This window comes from Haliaeetus albicilla, chromosome 20 (assembly GCF_947461875.1).
Source record: "Haliaeetus albicilla chromosome 20, bHalAlb1.1, whole genome shotgun sequence".
NCBI lineage: Eukaryota > Metazoa > Chordata > Aves > Accipitriformes > Accipitridae > Haliaeetus > Haliaeetus albicilla.
Window position 1 is genome coordinate 6,467,726 of NC_091502.1, and position 22,765 is coordinate 6,490,490.

Sequence of the window (22,765 nt, forward strand, 5' to 3'; positions counted from 1 at the left end):
AAACATTTAAGATCAATAGGCCATTTTTAACAAGTGCTGATCAAAAAGACAAGAGTTTCCCTTGTTTCAGGCAGTACATTTAAAAGAATGTTTTTGAATAAACAATTATTTTAACTTGCTCATTTTAATCACAGGAAACCTGCATTAAACAGGCATGAAGTAAAAGAAACTTAAGTGCTTTACCAACTCCATATAAGCTTTGCTGTAGGGGTAAAAAACCAAAACAAACCCCCAACCCCCCCCCCAAAAACCACCTAAGCCAAAAAGCCTAAGTACAGGTAACACATGAATGTCATCAATCTGTCATGACCACAAAATTAAGAGTATTAGAAGACACTCAAAAAACTTGTTCCCTTTCATATAGGCTTCCAAAAAGCAATACTGCCATTTAATATAGAGATACTCTTTCAGATCTAGATTTCTGTTCCCTTCCCCTCACACTGCTAATTCCTGACCATTCTGACAGACAAGTATTTTCAAATATATCTACTTCAGGTGAAGTTCCCTTGAGTAGCTCATGCTTCCCATTTAGCTTACAATGCAGTGATCAGTTTTGCCTGATCATATTAGGGAAAAACTCTGACACAAAGCTGCACTACACCAGCCCTAATCTTCAAACGGAGGCATAACAGCAAGCAGGTCAGAAAAAACAATCTCTGCTAGTATAGTTGTGTGCAAAGAAAGAAAAAAGGAAAAAAAAAAAAACTCAGCAACAACAAAGATCTACCTACTATCCTGAGAAACCTAATTACTAATAATGCCTTTAGTACAGAGCCTGCTGTATGTCACATGCACGTCAAAGCACAGCAAAGTTCTCCTTTTACTCCAAGACAATATACACCAAATACGCAGTTATCTGTTTCAGAAAGGATAAGGTTGCACCCAATTTCGGGGGGGGTGGGGGGAAGAAATTTCACATTTGAACATAAAACGTTTGGGCTTTGACATCAACGAGCTCCATGCCGCACACACAAGCTCAGGCTGACTGCTGAAACCTAGATACGGCTACGATTCACATTCTGCGTTCAGAACGTTGGAGACCACCGTGAAGGGAGACACTTCGCTCCGACAAAACCAAAATAAAGCAAAACTAGAAGCGCACCTCCCTTATCCGCTGCTGAACAGGTTGATCCCTACGTCCATATTTAGGGACCCGGCCGCCAGGCAGGTAGGGGACACCGCCGCCCCCTGCGCGCCGGGGCAGACACGGTGAAGCCGGTTCACCCGCGCACCGAGGGCCCTTCCAGCCGAGGGTGCCGGAGCTCCGGGACCCTCCGGGGGCAACAGCGGAGCCGCCGAGACACGCAGCCCGGGGCCTGCGCTTCCTCCGCGCTACCCGACCCCGGCACTCGCTCACTCACACACAGACACGCGTGTGCCGGCCGGGCCTGCCCCGCCGCGGCCGCCGTGGCCCAGGCCAGGCCCGCGGAGCGACGGCGGCCTCGGTGGCGGGCCGGGCCGGGCCGGGCCGCGGGAGTCTGGGGGCGGGGGGCCCGCGGGCAGGGCCGAGCCGAGCGGGGGTCGGGGAGGGGGGTGTGAGGGGACGCCGCCTTACCTCGAAGTAGCGGCTCCGAAGGAAAAGCCCCCGCCTCCGCCTCCTCCACCCGCCCCGGCGGCGGCGGCCGCCGCGGAGCCCAGGGTCCCCGCGCCGAAGGAGAAGCCCGCAGACATGGCGGCGGCGACGGGAACGACCGGAGAGCGGGGCCAAGGAGGCGGCAGCGGGCCCTCAGCGGCGGGAACCGGGGAGGGCGGCGGGAACGAGCGGCCTCCCGAGGAGTGGGCGGCTGCGGCCCCCTCAGAGCCTCATGGCTGCTGGCGCCAACTTCGAACCCGGCAGCGGCGGCAGCAGCAGCAGCGAGCGCGCGGGCACCGGCCACGCTCCCTACGCGCGCCCGCCGCAACGCACCACGGGACGACGGCGGTGCCGCGCCGCCCGCCGGCCCTTAAAGCGACAGCAACGCGCGGGGCGGCAGCGGCCCCCGGAGCCGGGCTCCGGGCCTAAGAGGCGAAGATCAGGGAGATGCTTTCCCGGCAAGACAGCCGGCGGGAGGCAGCCTCCCCCAAGGTCCGCGCCTCGCCCGTGTTGAAACCGGCAACCGATTTCTGAAGGGCTTTTGTGATCCCTGCCCCGCTGGTCCCGAAACCGGGTTCGGCAGCCGTTGCCCCGGCTGCTGGGGCTGCCCTCGGCTGTCGATACCTCAAAGGTTACCTCCAGGTGACCGGCCTGGAAGCAGGAAACCGGCTCAAAATCCTACTCGAATTCCGTGAAAACCCCAAAACCCGCTTAATTTCAGGTTGAGCCTGGGCTCGCAGCCAGCACGAGGTTCTCCCCTGCCTCTCCAAGGACCCATCGTTTTTTAACACTGTCGCACAAACTACAGCACCTGAATCTCGCGAACTCAATTACTAATTACTGCCCGCATTTACTGCACAAATTACCCCTCGTGTTTTCCCTACCAGGCTCTACTTCACGCACACGTACGCCACAGGGCGCGGCGTGAAGCTGCGTGAATGGTTCCAGCCCTGCTCCGTCTGGTCGCTGGATCACGACACGTCTCTCGTATAAAACCGGGGAACTGTAAGAAGCCACTGTTGAAATGCAGGGGAGCTTTTCAGAGTATCCCACACGCCACGTTTGCTCGGGAAAAGGCATTACTATACTTTTAAATATACCTGATAGTCTAGATGAATCACTCCTACAAAAGGTTTTATATGATTACCTCCAGAGTTTCTCAAAGCACCCCAAACAATGCAAAAACCTCTACGTTCTGCTGCTCAGTGCTGTGACTGCTGAAGACTGTGGGTGGCCAATGGATATTATTTACCGAAAAGATTTTTGAGATTATTTATGGGTGACTGGGTAGTTGTCCTTTACACAAGGCAGAGCTTCAGGCATATAGTTAAATGTAATTTGTGATGCTTAGTCCATGTTTACTTATATATTGCATGCACATGCCTATCTTTGAACATCTTAAAAAAATCAAAGCCCCAAACTGTGAAATGTTAGATGGCATGTATAGAGTGACTTCCATAGAGTCATTTGTCAACAAGCTCTTCTGATCTGATAGGCCATGAAGTGACAAGATATATTGGCATAACAGGAAAAGGGGACCTGTCAAGGAAAGAGTGATGCTTTCCTAGTATGATTTTAATAACTTGTGACAGTCTATATATGTCACCGCTCAAAAACTTCAAGATCGTGAAGTCTCTGTGCTAGTAAAAGAGGTTAATTTTGTATAAAAACTGTCCTACTGATTTGTTTCTAATTTAGATAATGAAAACAGCAAGACTGTTTCTTGCTAGCCCATTCTGCAACCTTTAGGCTAAGTTTTATCGTGTCTTTCAACTACTGTGCAGCACATGCAAGATCTCATGCACTAGCACCCACACAACTATGACATGGATGAGTCAACTGCACTGTGCAGCTTGTGAATTTGTTCTTGTACACAGGAGGCTCCGTGTGAACACCAGAAAGCACTTTTTCCCTGTGAGGGTGACCGAGCACTTAACAGGTTGTCCAGAAAGGTGGTGGAGTCTCCATCCTTGGCAATATTCAAAAGCTTCCTGGACATGGCCCTGGGCAACTGGCTCTGGATGGCCCTGCTCAAGCGGGGGGGTTTGGACTAGATACCTCCAGAAGTTTCTTCCCACCTCAACCCCTCTGTGATTCTGTGATACTACAACAAAAAAGACCATCTTCCAGGAATTTCCACATTCTTGAGACTCTAAAAGACCAAAACTCTCCACACCACGAACAGAGGCCTGGGTAACCAGGGAACGGTTCTTCTTTTCCACACACCTACTGTCACCCCGCCGCGGCGCCCAGAACCTCTCTCTCCTCAGGCCTGCCTGCCAGGCGAGGCTTCACGGCCACCACTGAGCTCCGCGGCCCCCAGCACAGCACCCACAGCCCCTTCCTCTCCCCCGAATCTCACAGAGAACCCCTGGGGCCCTGCGGGACACAGACAGACCCGCGCCCTCCTCCGCCCGCCACTTCACGCCGTCGCCCCTCAAGCATCCCCGCCCCGGACCGCGCATGCGCGTTGCTCGCAGCTCGGCGGAGACGTCCTGTCCTCCGCCTGCCGCCAGGGGGCGCTGCAGGCAGCCACCTCCGGCTTTGCCCCGCCCCAGCGGCCGCCCCGCCCCGCCCCGCCCCGGAAGCGTTTCTAGGTGACGGCCGCCCCGGCCCAGTAGTATCACAGCGGGCGGCGGCCGCAGCTGAGGGAGCGCCGCTATGGAGCATATCCGCACCACCAAGGTACCTCCGCCTCGGTTTCGGCCTCCCTCCGCCGGGTGGTGCGTCGCCTCGGCGGGGGAGACGGTCGGCAGGGGAGTGGTGGCGTTGCCGGTGCCGCGCCGGTATCTGCGGGGCGGGCGGGCGGGCGGCCTGCTCGGCCCGGCGAGTCCCTGCCCCGCCGCTGTCAGCTGCGGGCGAGGGCGTTGTTGTTCTTCTCCTTCTGTTTTGTAGCTGCTGCTTTCCCGGGAGGGGCTCTGAGCCGGTCCGTGGTGTTCGGGGTGTCCCTGGGCTCCGGTGGGGGCAGCCCGGCCCGGGTGCGTCCCTCCCCCCGGCCCCGCCGCTCCCGGGGTCCCCTCCGAGCTGAGGGGGCTGGAAGGGGTGAAAGCTCCCGCGGGGAGCTCGGTGCGTGCTGCCCCGGTGGGGCCCAGCCGGAACGTACCGTCTCGTTAACAAGGGGAAAAGCTAAAAATTCTCGTGAGGTAACGGGGCCTGTGGGGTGGGGAACAGAGGAAAGCAGCTGGGAGGGGGCTGCAGTTGTTTTTTGTAATCGGGATGCGGTTCCTTGTGGTTTTTTCTAGCTTTGGGGGCAAATCGGTTGTGAAAACAAGTATTGAGTTGTTTTTTCTTTTTTTCTTCCTTTTAAAGACTCTAGTGTGTGTTGCTAGGAACGCAAGCTATCGGTATATGTGCAATATGTTAAGCTACTAAAAATTAGCTAAGCTGCAGTTGACACCTTAGACTCTTCTGATTTTTTTTCTATTTTTAGTTTGTTAGGTTGTCCTTTCTCTATAATAAAGATGAAAAAAACCCATAAGTCGTCTTTTTTGTAAATAATTTTTGAGTAAGTTTTTAAGTCACAGCTCTTATAGAATTAAATTTCTGACAGTATTTTTCTTATCTTGCTCATCAACCCTGACTGCAAGGGCTTCTGAGAAGACTGCCCTCTCTGTTGGGTCCTGGAAACTGTCAAGCGATTAGTTGCCGAACCTGGCAGTCTGACTTTAAACTAGATTTATAGATGTGTGGAGAAAAGGAGTGGTCATATTTCAGCTCCAAATAGTACGTTTATAACCAATAATTATGTAAAGGTAATAGGTGCTTTTTTTTTAGTAATAGCTTATATAAATTTTATATAAAACATGTATACCTAGTTTTATTTTTCATATACATTTGTATCTGTACATATGAAACAGGAGGGAGGTCTGTGATGAAGCTACTGTTAGTGATGCTTTACTTTACTGGATGAAATAATCTTGCACTAAGCTGACAGATTGGAGATGAGGTTTCTTTATCAGCCTATTTACTTATAAACCTCAAAATCCTTGTTTGGGAACTTAATATTGTATTGTTACAGTCAATAACTAATTTCAAAATAAAAACTAGACTAAAACCAAAGTCTCTTGATGATCTGAGTAGCCGTTTCAGTTTCAAATGTGAAATTGAGACTAGAGAGGCTGCAGGTCACTGACTTGTCTGCATCAGCAAGTGAGTGTGTTTCTGTGTGGTTTTGGGCCCCTGCTGGGGAAAAAATACTTCATGTAGCAATATAATGGAAGAGAGAAACAAGCTCTGAACACAACTTGTAAGATACAAGACTTACTACTTGAAGCAATTATTTTTATAATTCATACCAAAAAAATTATCCATTCTAAAAGTATCAACTTAATGGCTAGAAATAGCATGAGGTTTTGGTTATAATTGTGACGCTTGCTTAGCTTTTTGTAAGCTGTTGGCTTATTGAATATCCAGGTGGATTAAAATGCATGTATGCTAGATGGTAATAATTATGAGTATTGGAGTTACAGGAAGGAAGAAAACTAAAGTATAGCCTGCACTGTGGGCCTTAAAAGTTCAGTGCATGTGTAGGTTCAAGTTAGATCTCATTCCAACTGTTCTGAGACATATCTACTTTTTCTAATCTCACAGCACTTCAGGGTTTTTTTTTAAAATTTATTTTATCAAAGTAATAGTGGAATAAGATTGAAATAACAGTGCAGCCTTGCACAAAGTAACTGCTGTGTGGGGAAGCTTTCATCCGTAGGAGAAGGTTGATGAAATAGGTTTTATTTGTCCTTAAACTTCAGTTTGCTGGAAATGTTGAAGTTAAAATTGTCTTAGAACTGTCAGCATAGCTACCTGAAATAAAATGTAGCTTTTTGTGAAATTAAACTGTCCAACAGATTTATGCTCAATAAAGAAGTAAGGTCAACTTAAAAATCACTTCTGTCTGAGAATATATACTTAAATAGCCATGAATGATGAAAACCACTTCACAATATGTCATAAATGGTGGTGGTGGGGAAATTACAAGTAAGAATATTGTGGTTTTGCGGTGAAGCTTTGGAACTGAAGTGTCCTTAAAAATATTTTAAAGCAAAACGTAGTAGAAAAGACTGGAATTTCTTCAGCCTGTATATTTTAAGTTAAATCTGTTTTAGTGAAAATACTGATGGGTTTTCTACTGGAGATGGAAAGTTTTGGTTAGATTAACTGCTAAATCCTAAACTTATGTTTGCAAGCCTGAGACTTAAATGGGGAAGGGAAAACTTAATTTCAGTGAATGTCATACAAAGTTGAAATAAGAGTCTTGGAATGATATACGTAATTGTTTTTGTCTTGGTTTAATTGTTCTAATTTAATCCTTCAGCTTTTTAAGTGTAAGACTTCAGAGGCATAGTTTCAGCCTTCCTTTCTGTTCCAACTTGTCTGCTCTATTGAAACACTTTTTGGGTTTTTTTGCCTTTAACTTGTAACTCCCGGTCCTGACAAACTATCTGGTGACTCTTTTGCTGTAAATACTCTATATTATTGAGGTAGCTGTTAAAATTCTTACTGGTTTAAAAACTCACTAATTTGTTAGTGCTAGCTACTGTCAGAATATCACTTCTGACTACTTAAAGGATCTCTACTTACAGATGTGCTAAAACTCAATAGCAGTCTTCCATCTCTTAATCTGAACCAGTTCTCTTCAAAACCGATGACTGACTTGTTTTTCCATAACTAAGGATTTGCCAAACTTTAAAATAAATTTTAAAAAGTGTTTATCTAGCTGAGTACCCATCAAAGCTGGCTTGGGTCAATGAACATGTCATCTATGGAGGCTGAATCTAAACTACATTTCAGTTGCCTTTAAGAAAAGTATATCTAGAACTTAGCTTTCAGAATTCTTGAAGACTTCACCTATATTAAGAGGAAGCTGGAGCACTAATGCCTGTCCTCATCAAACATAGAAATACAGCTTTGAGAATAGCTGCCTTGTTACATGGAGGAGAATGGAACTTGACATGCCAGGATTTTGCAGGTTGTGTTGCTGGAACAAAACTGGAGCAGTTTCTGTGAGCTTCTTAATTTGCTGGGGAGGTGCAGTGCCAGGTACCTGAGCAGTTACTGCTGCAGAACTGCCCAAAATGAATTCTGTGCTTTGGCTATGCTATATTGATTTATGCTGCTCTGTATCTGAGCACTGATACGTTGCTGATTACAGCATAATGTATTTTGAGGTATTGATGCATGTAGCTTCCAATCTTCTTTGCTTTCTAAACTGAAATCTAGAACATCATAGTAGCGCTGGCTTTTAGTAGGTATCTGCATTTCCTCTATTCTGTTTTGTATGCATTAACTTGCTTTTCTAACTTTCAAAACCAAAATTAGGCCTTGCTAGATAATAAGAAATACCTGAATTGAAAAGAGAATTTTTTTAATGTTTTATATGTGCTTTTAGTAGGTAAATAAGTTTGTACATATGATTTAAAAATGGCCTAACGTCAGCACAGTAGATGTGGTCTCTCCTAGTCACCTCATTGGGTTCTGGTCTTGCTGGTGTGGAAGTTTTTGGAGTTCTCCCATGCATTTAATGGCAGTAGCAGCAAGCCTCAAGCATAAGAGCTTTAACTTGGCCTTAATGATGCAGTGCTGCCAAGAAATAGAGGAATGCATGGAGATAAGCCATTTGCCATGCTCCTTTCCTGTTGCACACAAAGAATCGTGTAATGTTTGCTTCAAATAAAGCAAACTGTGGAGCCTGTGAAATTATGAGCAGCAGATAAAATGCAGGCTATCTAGAAGTCACTTTCTTTTGAAATATTTTGCATAGGATTGAGATAACAATGTTGATGGAATACCAGGAGGAGAAATTTGCCCTTGCAAGACTCAAACTTGAAATACCTGCTTCAAATGCAAGCATAGTCCTTGAATTTCTAGGAGACTGTTATAATTATTAGTATAATGCTTGTATTTCACTGGAATTTATTTTGACTATGAAGCAAGGCTGTGATCTAGATTTTTACGGTTGGGGATGATATAAAAGACAGTAGATATCTAAAATTGAAGTCAGGAGGACATAATCTTTATGGCTTTGAGTCTGCAGACAGCCAATGAAGCATGTTGCTGAGATCAGCTGTTAATTCAGTGCTGGCATCTCAGTAACAGGAAATTGTTAGTGAGTTTGCTCTGTTTTGGGGAAGCAGTTTAAAAGCTTAGTAATTAATTTTTCTTAATTATTCTTTTTTTTTAAACTTGATATCCTGGTCTCTTTTACTAGTAAATAACCATAGTAGTTATGTATATATGGGGTAAGTATTCTGATGATCTTGGCATTGTGCCTTCATTATGCACTTTTGTATTGAAGCAGGATATTCTAACTAGTCAGTCTACTCGAAGCTTATGCGACCATGATTGTGTTCTTAATAGTTTGGCTGGAATAGCCTCGTGTTATGCTTTCATTTTCAAAGTTATTGCACAAACTGGCAGAGCTTTTGCAAAGTTAGGATTTTGCTTTCTGCAAAAAGCAAAAACTAAATTTTGTCTCCTCCTCCCCTTTTTTCTTACAGGTAGAGCAAGTGAAATTACTAGATCGGTTCAGCACGAGCAATAAGTCATTGATGGGAACTCTGTACCTTACAGCAACTCATCTGTTATTCATAGATTCAAGCCAGAGAGAGACATGGGTAAGGATAATGAATGCTTGTGGCTCAAAAGCATAGGTTCTCCAGATACATTTGTTCTTCCTGATCTAAGGTTGAATTTGTTTACTAAAATGTTCATTTAAGTCACTCCCAACACTCTCCTTGTTCATGGTATCATAATAAGTTAATGACTTGAAGATTGTACTCTTGCATGACACTGCTGCAATTGAAGTCAGGTAATATTGAAAATGTCCACTTTTCTTCAAGCTGCTGTAATTTTTTCTACGGTCTTCACTTGTATTCTGGTGTGAATGTGTGGTAGTTTTCTTTAAATAACTGACTGGCACTGCAGTTCAGAGGCAGGAGTGGGAGACTGCTAGATAGTTTAAGCATGAGGTTTAAAGTTCCTGTGTTAACTTACCTTGTATTTAGGTCTGGCCTAGGTTAAATGAGACGGCGAAATCCAAAGTTCTAGGCTTTGGTGAAATATTGAAGGTGCCACGCCCTTTTTTTAGAGTGGTAAGGAGCTGTGTCTTCCCAAGTGTTCATCTCCAGAATAAAAGGATTCAGAAGGGGTTGCAGCTTCTTGGTGACCAGTACCAAAGTTGTACAAAGTTGGTTAGTACTGTAATTGCCATTAGTTTTTCTGCTCAACGCCCTGGTGGCACATATGTGGACATCAAGTTCTGGCTTCCACTGTAGCCCAGCTGCCTGACTAAGTTCAGTGCCTTAAGTCTATCATCCTCCAGGATGAATTCTCATTTCCTAGGGTGTGGTTAATTATTTTTTTCTGTAGGTGGATTTTTCTGGATTACCCTTAATCCTGTATCCTGGTTATCTGACTAGATGCTTCACGGTGCTTTCAAGAAAAGTTATTTTTCCATGATTTGTTCTTGGATACTACATACAATTTTGTATAAGCCATACTATTTTCCTTTCATACAAAATAGGTAATTGGGAAGAATGTGATTCAGAAGCATTACTTGTGTCTTCCCGTGCACTATGTTAGAAGGTTTCATTTTGGGGAAACTGAACCTATACTCTTGAGTATTGCATTTATCTGATGATAATGCAAGTACCAAGTATAATTGTGATAATGTCTCTAAGATACAGTCTCTTTGTAAATGCGTATTTGGCAGCATAGTTTTTAGGTGCCTTTCTAATTCTGATCAATATTTAAGAGAGGATGATTGCTTCAGTGAGGTAATTGAAATGCTATCAAGAACATCTTGTTCAGTTGAGATAATGCATCTGTGGCTTTCTTCCCATGGTTGAACAGCTGTTACTTTACCATGCATTTTCCTAAACTTTGTGTAGATTTGCCACACAGATAAAACTATGGACAGCTTTTGTATATTCATTACTGTGACAGTCTTCTGTTAAAGTGGTTGAAAGGCATTTAGCTGAGAGACTGTCATGGCTACATAACACAGTGGGTAATACAGGAGATGTTTTTCTTACCTCTTGTTCATTCTGTATGTGTTAAATACTAGAATTCTAAGATCTTCAGCGTCTTCTGTATCTCTTATAGATTGAGTTGCTTTCTCTGACGTGCTTTATTTTGTCTGAAAATTCTGAAGTATGTTCCTGTAGATCCTTAAAAATAAATCCTGTTTGGATCCTGCCTAATTAGATGTATGCCTGTCAGTTAGCAAAGTTATAAAAGAGGACTGAACAACCGCAGTGGAGTTTTACTTATTGCTTTTGCATTTAGAAGGATATTTACTGTTCCTTACAAACATTAGTTAACACTTCAAAATATGAGGGAAGAGAATAATTAAATTTTGACAAATTATGGTATCCTGACCAAAATGCTAGTCTTAAATTTCTTCTTCTAGATTTATTTCTAACTCAATGATTGACAAAATTAGTCAAAATCTGTATTCAGCATCACTTAATGTTTTATATCTGCTCTTGTAAATAGCATGCAGTTCTCATTTTTTCATCAGTGTACTTATGCTGTGAGTTCTTGTGTGCCACAGATACTACATCACCACATTGCTGCGGTGGAAAAACTTCCCTTGACTACTTCTGGCTGCCCCCTTGTCATCCAGTGCAAGAATTTCAGGATAGTTCACTTTGTTGTTCCCAGAGAGAGAGATTGTCATGACATTTATAACTCTTTACTTCAGCTGTCAAGAACAGGTAATACTTCTAACTGTAAAAGACTTTGCAGTATATGCCTGGATTAAGGGCGGGGGGGGGGTGGGGTGGGGTGCAAAAAAAAAAATCCATAGCTTTTATTTTTTTTTAAAAGGTGCATTATGAATGTTAATGATTAAGTATTAATCTGCTTACAAATTCAGAAGATGTGTTGTCTGGCTTCTGTAGGTTATTGATATTGACTAACAGAATGTGAGATTCCTGGGTGTTTTTGCATTTCTAGTGTTATGCCTGAAATTGTGAATATAAATGCATGTAGTCTCTCTTAATTGGTATGTTCTATAGATAAAATGCTACTAAGCAAATACTAACTTGTTACTGATTTCATGCAGTTTCAAAAATAAAGCTGAAGTTTTGATGCTAAATAGCACTACCAATTCAGCTTTACAAGAGACTGCTGTCACCTAGTATAGTCTCTTGCGTTTTCTGCTTTGTGTTTAGAATGATGTAAAATGTTGTCATCTGTGATATGTGAATAGTGTATTAGGAAAAACATAAAACATTTTGAAAGCTTTTTTGCTTTAAAGGAAGCTTTAACACTTACTGCTTTTAAAGGTCAGTAGATGTAAAATTATGTTCTTACCTCCAAAAATTGTTTGTTCTTTTAGCTCTTATGAAGTCTTCTAATAATTCTGCCTTTTGCCTTGTTTAATTTTCGGTCTTCATTTTGTGATCTCTGCTTTGCCCTTATGGATTTAGGAATGTCCCTGCTGAAACAGGTTAAGCACACTCAAGAAAGCTCTCATAACCTACCTTTAACTAAGTATCTATAATTGTCAGTTAACTGTATGATAGCTGCAGAATAAATATTACAAGACTGTCAAGTATCTATTTAGTCTTGCTTCTGAAAACCTTGAAGCCTGAAACTTTCTGTATAATTCGGGCAATTTCAACTGTGCTATCTTTCTCTACTCAGACATTTTTGGGGACAACTCATTACGTAGTCTTATTCTTTACTTTTTAGCGAAATATGAGGAACTGTATGCCTTCTCCTATAATCCAAAACAAAATGAATCTGAGCAAGTCAAAGGTTGGCAGCTTATTGATCTAGCAGAAGAATATGAGAGAATGGGAGTGCCAAATGCTAACTGGCAGTTGTCTGATGCAAATCGTGATTATAAGGTGAGTGTTGCAATGGAAGCATGTTTTGCTCTGCATCTGTTTCTGCTTTATCCTCTGACTCTAGTCCTATAGAACAGTCTAATACTATGAAACCACTTGGCTTGCAGCATAAGCAAAAACTTGCAGGCGGGAAGGGTTAACTCCTTAATCAGCGTGCAATCTCACAACTTTCTAATTGAAGTTTTCTTCCAAGGCCTCATTGAGAGAGTGTGCGTATGGATGTATGTGTTCTTTGGGATTGTTTCTACAGTGTACTGACCTGTTTGAAGCCCAGCTCCAGCAATTCTGTTTGCTTTTCAGCTTTGTTATCTCTCTTAACTGAGAAAGATTCTACTTCAGCATTTGCAATGTTGACTGTGGGACACAATGGCTGTGGTGGTGCAGCTGATTCCCAGATTAGATTTCATCTTGCTTTGTAGTCTGTAAATACAAAAAATGAGGGGAATAATTTCAATATTTTATTTGAAATGCATTCTGAGCATTTCTACTGAAGAGTCACATTCTTGAGATGTGAATGCTAGCATAGCAGTGCTTGGACACCAGTTTGTACTTCTTTATCCATGGCTTTTCTCCTCTTCTGAGCTATTTATGTGTATATAGAGAAACATGTTAACATTTATCCTTTCTCTTATTTCACCTAACATCTCTCAAACTGGATGCCATAAAACTAGTATAGGCTTTGTGCTTTATACATAAAATTCTTGTGTATCTGTGTCTTTCAGATTTGTGAAACTTATCCTAGAGAACTTTATGTTCCCAGAACTGCAAGCAAGCCCATAATTGTTGGTAGCTCCAAGTTCAGAAGCAAAGGAAGATTCCCAGTGTTGTCATATTATCACAAAAATAAAGAGGTATAGTGTGTCTTCCTCTTAATGCAAATGTACTGAAAATTATTTCTCAACACTTAGCAGTAGTTCAGGGTAGGTAAGGAGGTAAGTACAGTGTCTTGTATGAGAATGGCATAACCCATGATAACCTTAAATACAGCTGACACTAGTGGTGTCTAACAAGATGCTGATTTAAGCTAAGCCAGTTTAAAAGAAATCCTTAAGTTATCAGTTGATAATGAGTTGAATCTCTTAAAGCTTTCAGAAACTGACCTTAAGATAACTGAAGATGGCTTTTTGTCAAGTGAACTGTGTTCCTTGATACATCAAGAATAAAATCTGTTAGGTCAAAATGCAGTTTGCAAAAAAACACACCAAGAGAATAGAACTGGTTCTTTAAGGAGGAGTTTGCAAGGTAAAAAGAACTAGAGGATGAGAAATAAGAACTGGCAGGGTTTGTTAGAGAGTGGTGTGAAGCAGCATCTGTATCTTGGCTAGGGGGTATCTTGGAAGGGAGAGAAGGATTGTCACCTTGCTGAGTTGAAGGATTTATGAAAGATGAGTGTTAAGCTACTAGATGCATTTGAAGATAATTACTATTTGGAAGATGCACCTGATACCTTCTGAAATGTAATTTTCAATGATATATTCTGTCAGATGATAATATATTGTACTCGCAATAATAAAATTTTACATGCAGTAGTAAAACTAACCATAATTCATTTCATACCAGGAGAGTAACTTGCTTTCCTAAAGTGTATTCTTTCCAGCCTGTACTTTTTTGGAGCTTATGCTTGGGGAAAGTCCATTATGTAAACTGGTATCTTGCCCATATAGATGAGTCTGACAAAATGTTTTGATAAACCTTTAGATTTAAGTTGTAGGTACTGTGTTTGAAGGTCTGCAAGGGATGTGCTTAAGAAGTTGGAACACCTAAAGTTTCTTCAGTTTTGTGCTGTTATCTGCTAAATGAAACAATTTGTTTCAGTGTCTTAGAATTATGCAAAGCATTGCAACTACAGGTATTAAACCGATGCTAACTTATTCTTTGTTTTCTATGGTAGGCTGCAATTTGCAGATGCAGTCAACCTCTTTCAGGTTTCAGTGCTAGGTGCCTGGAAGATGAACACATGTTACAAGCCATCAGTAAAGCAAATCCTTCAAATCGCTACATGTATGTCATGGACACCAGGCCGAAGGTATGTACTTCAGGTTCTACAGACTATCTTCTTTTCCTGACCATGAGATTACAGGGATACAGTGTAATTCTGAAAAATTCAGTTGACTCTATCCTGGCCAAAATGTTCTTGAAAGGTAAGGTTAGGCCTCTGTATTCAGGTGTTTAATTACTTGCTTTCTTAAAGAAGTTGAAACCCTCTCAGGACTTGGCTAGAATTCACTGAATATGCTAGTGAACTTTTGGGGAGGTGCATTTTAAAGTATAGTTAAGTGAATAGTTGAGTGGGATCCAAGTCATTGTAGCTGTTTGAAATTAAATTAATGACGTGGGGAGCTGTTTTCGTTGTTTGTGGTTTTTTTTTTTTAAATGGGAGGGAGTACTGTGTTCTATGTAAATATTCTGTGAAAACTGCTATTGCCATCTGTCTTAACCAGGAAGAAATAGGGTGAATCATGTTGTAGCATTCTGAGGTCATACTTCGTCACTGTCTAATTAAATTGAATTATGTTGGGGTTTTGACCTGTGTTGGAGTGTGTGGGGTAACTTTCACTCTTTACACCATCTGCATTTAAGTTGGTATTGATTTCACTCAAATCTCTGAACACAGGAGCTGGAAAACAAGGATGTAAAGTGAAAAACCTACACTGTAGGATCTGCACTTATTTTGAGCAGGGTTCAGTAGTAGGTCAGCCTGACAGACTTCAACTGAGCCAACTGTGGGGTTTTTGTAGTTGTGATTTTTATAGCTGCAGCAATTTATTAGCTTCTCACCCCCAAACCTGACACTTTTAGGCTGCCTTGAAAGTGCATGTATGGTTAAGTCTGAGTCTTACTCTTTCCTTTTTAGGTTAATTGCTTTGTAGCATCTTTGCTCAGAAATGTTTGGAAATAAGTAAAGGTGTGTTGGTTGGAATATGGAGGAGAGAATAGGAAGTTATTAAATTAAATGCATTATTCAGATATGTCAGCTCTAAATATGTTACTTTTTATGTACCATGCATTTCTTACACTGGAATGCCTTCAAGCTGATTTGCCATTAACTGTTAATTTATTAGAATCTGTTTGTAGTGTGTGCTCTTGAGTATTGTTTTTTTCCCCAGAGTATTCCATTGAAATTGCATGACTTTTTTTCTTTTTTTCCTTTATTTGAGATTTTTATTTGAAGTACTGGTTTTCAGTATCTTTATTTTGCTTTTTTAAGCTTAATGCAATGGCAAACAGAGCTGCTGGGAAGGGCTATGAGAATGAAGACAACTACTCTAACATTAGGTTCCAGTTTGTTGGCATTGAAAATATTCACGTAATGAGATCCAGCTTACAAAAACTTCTGGAAGGTATGTTCTAATTGTACTATAGTAGCATATTTGAAAATATTCTTCTGAAGTCTTTAATGATAGCTTAAACTGTATTGATATTTCTATATTTTATCCCAGCTCTGTTTAGTACCAGTTTGCTGTGCTCTGTGGTAACGAGTTACCTTACAGTTTAAAGTTAAAGGTTTAAACCCAATGAATGGAGTTACTTTGAAAAAAATTGAGTAGCACGTATGTCTTGGGTGATCTTGATTAGTAAGTCAATGGCTTGTGGGAAAGACTTCTGTGTTTTCTAAGTGTACATGCATGTATACACACATGTGTAACAAATGCACAAAATAGTGTGCATCTGTGCATACATTTTCATATATAGAATACCGATTCTTCAAGGAGCACTTAGTACCACAGAATTCACAATGAGCATATGGTCTGTACAAAACTTGAACTCTTTGGGCTGGTGAGCCACTTCTGTGCTTGTAGGTACATCTTAGAGTGCTTGTAGAGAGGAGGGCAGGGGGAAAAGTGAAGCACTTTGCCATACCACTGCCTGCTGCCTGGTGGTGAAAATGGAGAGGCAGAAGTCTATTAAACAGTTCTGTTAATATTTTATTTAAGTAGACAGGTGAAAGCAAATCTAAGACACTTTGTGGAGTGTTAATACCGAGATTAGAGTACAGGTGTGGAAGCCTGACTTCTGCCACTGACAAATGATACATATATAGGTGCTTGCCTTGTAGAATTACACAAATATTTCTGGTCATGGGGAAGGTTTACACTTGTATGAAAGCCTATTTTGATGAAGACATTCTAGCTACATTGGTCAAGAAATCTTACAGACTAGTGGTGTAGTCTTGCTCCACTCTAACTGAGCCTGTATCTGCTACTAACCTATTCTTCAGGCACTCTGTATGGAATACTACTGAGCTTTGATACTATGTATTTTTGTGGTTATTCATGCATGTACTTTGTTGAAGGGAAAGATGAGCAGGGTGAGCCTGAACTTCAGTTTTTAAGTTTAGGATAATCCCTCTTTCTTTTGCTAATATCTTCTTCAGTTCCAGAAAACTAGTTAATAAATCTTGATATTTTTTTAATTTAAAGAGGCCTCCTCCTGTGTAATAATGTCTGATGCAGAAATGGGTGTATCACGCAGTTAAACTTCAGACTTCATGTTCCTTCCATTTCACTTAGCATCCTACCAACAGTGCTTACCAAGTATCTTTCTGTAGCTTTCATTAAGGATGGAATATGTTTTAGTTTTTCCTTGTGTGGAGGATTGGTTTATTTAAATTTGATTGAAACATAATCATGATTAATGTCTGTACCTGTTCTCTAGATCAGGTTTTGGGGTAAATGAACACAGTTGTTCTATCTTTGAGTCTGTATAATTTACTAGAGTTTTGCTGAATGCCAGTCTAGAAGTAGAAGCATCTTTAGGGGTAGGAAGGACCCTTAAAATTTAGGGAGGTATGCAATAAATTACTCTTCAGACCCCTGTAGAAATGCCCTGAGTGGGGTGATCAGGAAGGAAATGCTATGAAAATGGCTCACAGCTTAAAATGAGGAAAAATACATTTAACTTCTGTGTACCAGCTTCCCCTGGATGTGCTGAAATGAATGTTCTCAAATCAGGGATGTGATACCAATGACCCTGTTCTTTCAAGAGTGATTGTAACTGGGACTGTCCTCAGTTTTATTTATAACGAACAACTGTTGTTCATTCTTTGGCACATGTACTGCTAGGAGACTGTTGGTCTGCCTTTCTGATGTCCTTCAGAATCTAATGATTCCATTTGCAAGCAGAATGCAAGACATAATCCTTCCCAACATCCTTTTGTGGTAGGACTACACCATGGAGCATGCTAGGAAGATTTACTGTCTATTCTTCATCTCGGATTCAGCTGGTTTTTTAACTATCTTGTATGCAGTGAAACAAAACTCTTCCAAAATAGTTTTCTTGAGTGTGGACATGACTCTGCTCCCCCGATGGGCAGACTGCCCACCTATCCAACACTAATGGAAGAATCTTAACATAGACTAAATTTGTGGTTGTAGCATTAAGTATAAAGTCCACTTTTTATATATTCAAAAATATAGTACTACATGTCAGGAAAGATTGAACTCTGATAAGCAAAAAGGTTTTGCGTATGTCAGGAAACAGCATTTCTGCAGAAAGTATTTGAAGAAAAGGCTCAATAATGGCTGCTGTGGTCTGCTGCATATATTTTGATGATGGAAGTGTCTTAACTAAGAGGGGTTTTTTGTGGGTTATGTGGGCTGTGTGTATGGGAGATGGGGTTGTTTGGGTGGGTTTGTTTAGTCGTTAAAAGCAACCTCTGCCCCCAACCCACTGTGCTTCAGTCTGCAGGTTCTAGTCTCCTCTTGAACTGCTGCCTGATGCATTGCTAGTAGTGTGTATAAGGACAATCAAGCACTGGAATGTTGAGGTTTTGGGGCTCGCATGCATGCAGGGCATGTGTTTATGATGGGATCCATATAGCCAAAACTATCTTGAATGATAGCCATTGTGAAGTAGCTAAACACCTTAGTGTTACCATAAATCATTTTTTACCCTTTTAGGAACCATAAGGGGCTAGAAATCATATGCTAAAAAAATAAGTGTTAAAGCAGTGTCAATGCAATTTCTTTATTTCATTACTAAATAGCATAAAAATGTTTGTCCTCGTTCACAGAAATGGAAAGTAACTCTCTGGGTTCAATGTATGTGTTCTTATCTCTGCCTTGGTTAATAAAAATATAGAAATCTAGCTAGAACAGGGAAATACCAATGGTGAAATATTTCTACCAAGCTGAAAATTCTGATCAAAAGCAGATTTTGACAGCAGTATCTGGGTGAAAGCAAACTGAGGGCTGGAAGCCTGTTAATTTTCTAGCTGAAAGTTTGTGCTTTAAATGATAAGCCACAGAATGTAGGGGTAAGCAGCCATGAATAGTACCTTTAGACATTGCCTTGTCTGTCCAACCCCTTCCCTGCAGATGTTTGACTTTAGAGAAATTGGAATATTTTTAGTTTCTTTCCTTTACTGTACAGTGGTGGACCTGTTTGTGTACTGTTGTGATTGAAGAGGTGTATGGAACCACTGGTGTAGAGGGAGTTGTGAGCTAGCTGAAAGGATTAAGTAGTTCTCAGCTGATTTCCTCCATGTGGTAGACCTTTCAGAAGCAGAACTCTTGCCTAACAGTGCTATCCCTTTCAAAGACCAGGGAAAGCTAGCATAGCTTTTGCTGCTTTTACTGATATTTAGAGACTAACCTTTAAAATTAGGTCTTGTATCCAGGGGTTTCTTGACATTTTGTTACTTCATTGTGCTATGGTGTTCTAGCTCTTTTTCTAAATGACAAAGATCTGCAGGCTTTAGAAAAGATGCTGTGACACTTATTGGTAAGCCTGTCTTTGTTATAGCATTCAGCAGCAACTGCCATTATGACTCTTCCTGAGCCATGGGGAATAAACCAACACTTGTATGGCTGAAAGCTGAGAAACGTGTAGTGCAGATATAGGAAAGCTCTGTGAGGCAGTGGTTTAAGAGTTCATAGCCTTTGTTACATCAGGGGACTTGATTGAACATGAAACTGTCACAGAATGGCTTGGTGAATTTTGTTGTCTGTTTTCCCCACTGAGTCACTTTCTCCCATAGTCGGAGAAAAAGATTCTTTTGCAACTGCTGTAGGAAGATCCCCACTGATAGTTTTCAGCTACAGAGCCTTTTTATTTTCATTTGGGGCCCACTAGCTGGGTAGAGAGTAGGCTTCTACTGTGGCAGGGGGTGGTATTTCTGTAGATGGCAACCTCCTTGGGTATCCTCTCTCAGAATCCCACATAGCTGAAGCTCTATCAGCCAGTGAATACTTCTTTCTTTTTTTTTAATTGCCAGAAGTTTGTCCTGTTTGGACATTAAAGTAACTGTGTGAGTTGCTACTCCAAATCATACAAGAACCAGGTTATCTGTCTCACTTGTGAATTGATAAGCGTCTGCGTGAGAAACTTTCAGTCTACCTCTACACCTCTTGCTGTTAAGCTGCAAGGCAGCCTTCGTTTAACTTGAGTTCTTCCCTGCCCTCTCAATCAGTGTTACTGTTACAGGATCAAAGTGTACTAGGGAAGAATGGTAGAGATCAGAGTCAGAACTGGAGTATGTCAATTCTGGAGGTAGACAAAATGTCGATGGCTTTCAGTTCATCACCATGTCCTTGTACTGCACTCACTTTATTCTCCTAAGCAGCATAGTGAAGGTGATGAAACTCTGGCAGTCTGACTACTCTGAACTGTGTCTGGATGCAGCTACTTCCTACTGGTAGTTGTAATTTTGAAGTATTTCTGGTAAGCTTTTGGCACTTGCATTGCCCTCCTCGGTAAGGCTCCCTCTTGGGGATAGATAACTAGTGTATTTACTTTGAATGTTACTTTGTCAAAAAGACAAAGATCTTACTCTTGTCATGCATGATTACTGTAGTTCTACAGAGTTGAATTTTGGATGCAGGACACTTGGTAGTACCCCTCTCACAACCACTTCAGTGGTGATTTCCTGAAAGGGTTCTAATCAACTTAGAGCATAAAGCATTAGAAACAATATACAATTCTTCTTCTTTCTCCATTGCAGGCTACAGGTAGCTGCAACTGCTTAAAGCTTTCTAACGCTTGGTTTCTTTCAGTCAGTGGCACGAAGGGTTTGTCTGTCAATGACTTTTTGTCTGGCTTGGAGAATTCCGGATGGTTGCGTCATATCAAAGCTGTGTTGGATGCTGCTGTCTTCTTAGTCAAGGTAACTTGTATGCTGCTGTTTTGTTTGATGGCAAGTTCGTTTGCTACCAGGCAGAATTACACTTAATATTATGTAAGGTGTAAAATTCTGCAATTGATGTTTTTGGAAGGAGATGCTTAGTATACACTGATGCTTCTGATATGCTGTTTTAAGTATTATGTGTTTCTGATGACTGGAGATGTTAAACATGCCAGCTAATGTTTTGGGATTTTTTGGATGCTCTTTGGTTACCTTACTGGGAGATTAAGGGATTCCTTGGTTCTTTTAGGGATTTATGAAAAGTGTAGCCAGTTCGGAGGTGGATGGAGCAAACTATTATTTAGTGTACCCTGGAGAACACAACTCCTGGGGCACTAATTGCAGCAAAGCCAAACTGTGGCTATGCTGACTTCATCTGGCAAGGAAATGGGACTGTTTATGAAGAATTCAGAGCAGCAGCTGCCTTTGCCAGGCACCTGTGAGGCCAAGGGCTTGACCTGAGGGGAGCTGGGTGAAGAAAAAACCCTGCATCTTTGTTTTTACTAGGTGAAATAACAAGGAGTTAACTTGAGTTAAAAGTGGATGATTCTCCTGAAGATGACCCTCAAAAACAATTGGAGTAACAGGATTTGAATTCTTAGCCGAAGCTAATAAGCATTTCCTAGTCCTTAACTTTTGTGTACTATAATGATGAACATGTGGGTATTTTTGGTGGTGTGTTTGTGTTGGTTTATTTTTTAACCTGTTTGGTCTGTAATGTGTAGTCTAATTCTTCATAGTAGGCATTGCAAGGGGTTTTTACAAGCTTAGTTTCATAAGGGATGGGAAGAGACCTGGGAAGCATCGTAGATGTTCTTGTTACCTTGTGCCAAAGTGGTAGTGGAATTTCTTTTCTTTATAAGGAATTTTCTCTACTTCCATGGAGAGAAGCTCTTAGCTTTTCAATAGGATCAAATCCTTTCCTCATAAACATTTTTCTGGCTTTGTGAAATAAAGTGGGCTATGCTGTGAGTTTGGGGTAAATGTAGCTTTTTTTTAATTTATCTACTAAATTTTGACTTCTGTCTAGAATTAAACATTCATGAAGAAACACCTCTGTTTCACAGGCAATAGCAGTTGAGAGCGCGAGCGTATTAGTGCACTGCTCAGATGGCTGGGATAGGACTTCCCAAGTTTGTTCACTTGGAGCTCTCTTACTAGATTCCTATTACAGAACAATCAAAGGATTCATGGTAAGCTAGCTGTTGCATTCTTGAGTTGTTCCTTGGTAAATAAAGGATGTGAAACGTTTGAGTGAGAAAGTGAGCAGGTAAACATACTGAGGCTTGTTTTTTGTAGTTACAAGTATTAAGATTTGCAGTATACTGATCGATCTTTCTTTTAAAAATACTTTGCTATTGTGAAGAACCATTTATTTAAAATCTAAAAAACTGAAATAAACCCACTGGATTGCTTTAGGTACCCTGTAGAAATGTTGCAATTATTTCCTTTTGCATCCAAAACAGCCCCTTACCTATGCTTCCAGAGTGCTTCTGTGAGACAGCAGATGAACAAAATCATAGGAGCTCTTTGCTTTTATCACTTGTCTCAAAATCAACCTTATTAAAATCTAAAAATGATTACTCCCCCAGTGACAAGAGACCTGAAGATATTGAAGCAATCTAAATGTCCTCATCTTTCTAGGGAGGGGGAGGAATTTTGGTATGATTATTCCAAATTCTGGAGTAGGAAGATGAACCGTGTTCTGCAGTGGCAATACGAGGTGCTGTAGGAACTCCTGAAAGATAGTACCTAAACTTAGTCCTATGTATTGGTTAGAACGAACTGCCACAAATATTACAAGCAACTAAAGTGAAGTTGAGGAGGAATTAGAAGAGGATTCATTTCTAATAAACAATGAGAGGTCGTGTGTCATCTTTAGGGAAGTAATTTCACCTTTTTGGTTTTTAGTCCTCACTGTCTAAAGTTAGATTTCTGGGGAAACTTCTGCAATGGGCAGGCAGTCCTGTGTTCCTTTTGGTGCTTGATACTGTGACTGAAGTGATAAAACAAACTAGTATTGATATTAACAAGCTTACTGCTATGAAGTCTTACAAAGATTATCTTGTGTGGTTTTACATAAACTATGATAGCAGGAATGCAATATTAATTTTTCCTGTACTTTGCAGGTTTTTTGCAAGTTGGTTGACAATCTGTTTCTTCAGTCATACAATATTAGTTTGCTTAAAGTGAGCCTGGCTTAACAGCAGTTATCTG

General features: G+C 41.3%; 2 protein-coding genes across 3 annotated transcripts in view; one reads left to right on the forward strand and one right to left on the reverse strand.

Annotated features, from left to right (window-relative positions):
- NUP58 (nucleoporin 58) overlaps window positions 1–1,887 on the reverse strand; it is a 37,485-nt gene extending 35,598 nt beyond the window's left edge. The window contains exon 1 of one of the 2 annotated variants that reach the window (XM_069808131.1): window positions 1,556–1,887. In XM_069808131.1, coding sequence (XP_069664232.1) covers window positions 1,556–1,671 — 116 coding nt within the window. In that variant the 5' untranslated portion in view covers window positions 1,672–1,887. The remainder of the gene's footprint in view (window positions 1–1,555) is intronic. The other variant, XM_069808130.1, reaches the window with a different exon arrangement.
- Window positions 1,888–4,137: 2,250 nt separating this feature from the next.
- The window catches only part of MTMR6 (myotubularin related protein 6), a 28,691-nt gene continuing 10,063 nt past the window's right edge, over window positions 4,138–22,765 (forward strand). The window contains exons 1-9 of the mRNA XM_069808132.1: window positions 4,138–4,258; window positions 9,067–9,183; window positions 11,124–11,286; window positions 12,269–12,426; window positions 13,149–13,277; window positions 14,318–14,452; window positions 15,635–15,767; window positions 20,421–20,530; window positions 21,616–21,741. Coding sequence (XP_069664233.1) covers window positions 4,235–4,258; window positions 9,067–9,183; window positions 11,124–11,286; window positions 12,269–12,426; window positions 13,149–13,277; window positions 14,318–14,452; window positions 15,635–15,767; window positions 20,421–20,530; window positions 21,616–21,741 — 1,095 coding nt within the window. The 5' untranslated portion in view covers window positions 4,138–4,234. The remainder of the gene's footprint in view (window positions 4,259–9,066; window positions 9,184–11,123; window positions 11,287–12,268; window positions 12,427–13,148; window positions 13,278–14,317; window positions 14,453–15,634; window positions 15,768–20,420; window positions 20,531–21,615; window positions 21,742–22,765) is intronic.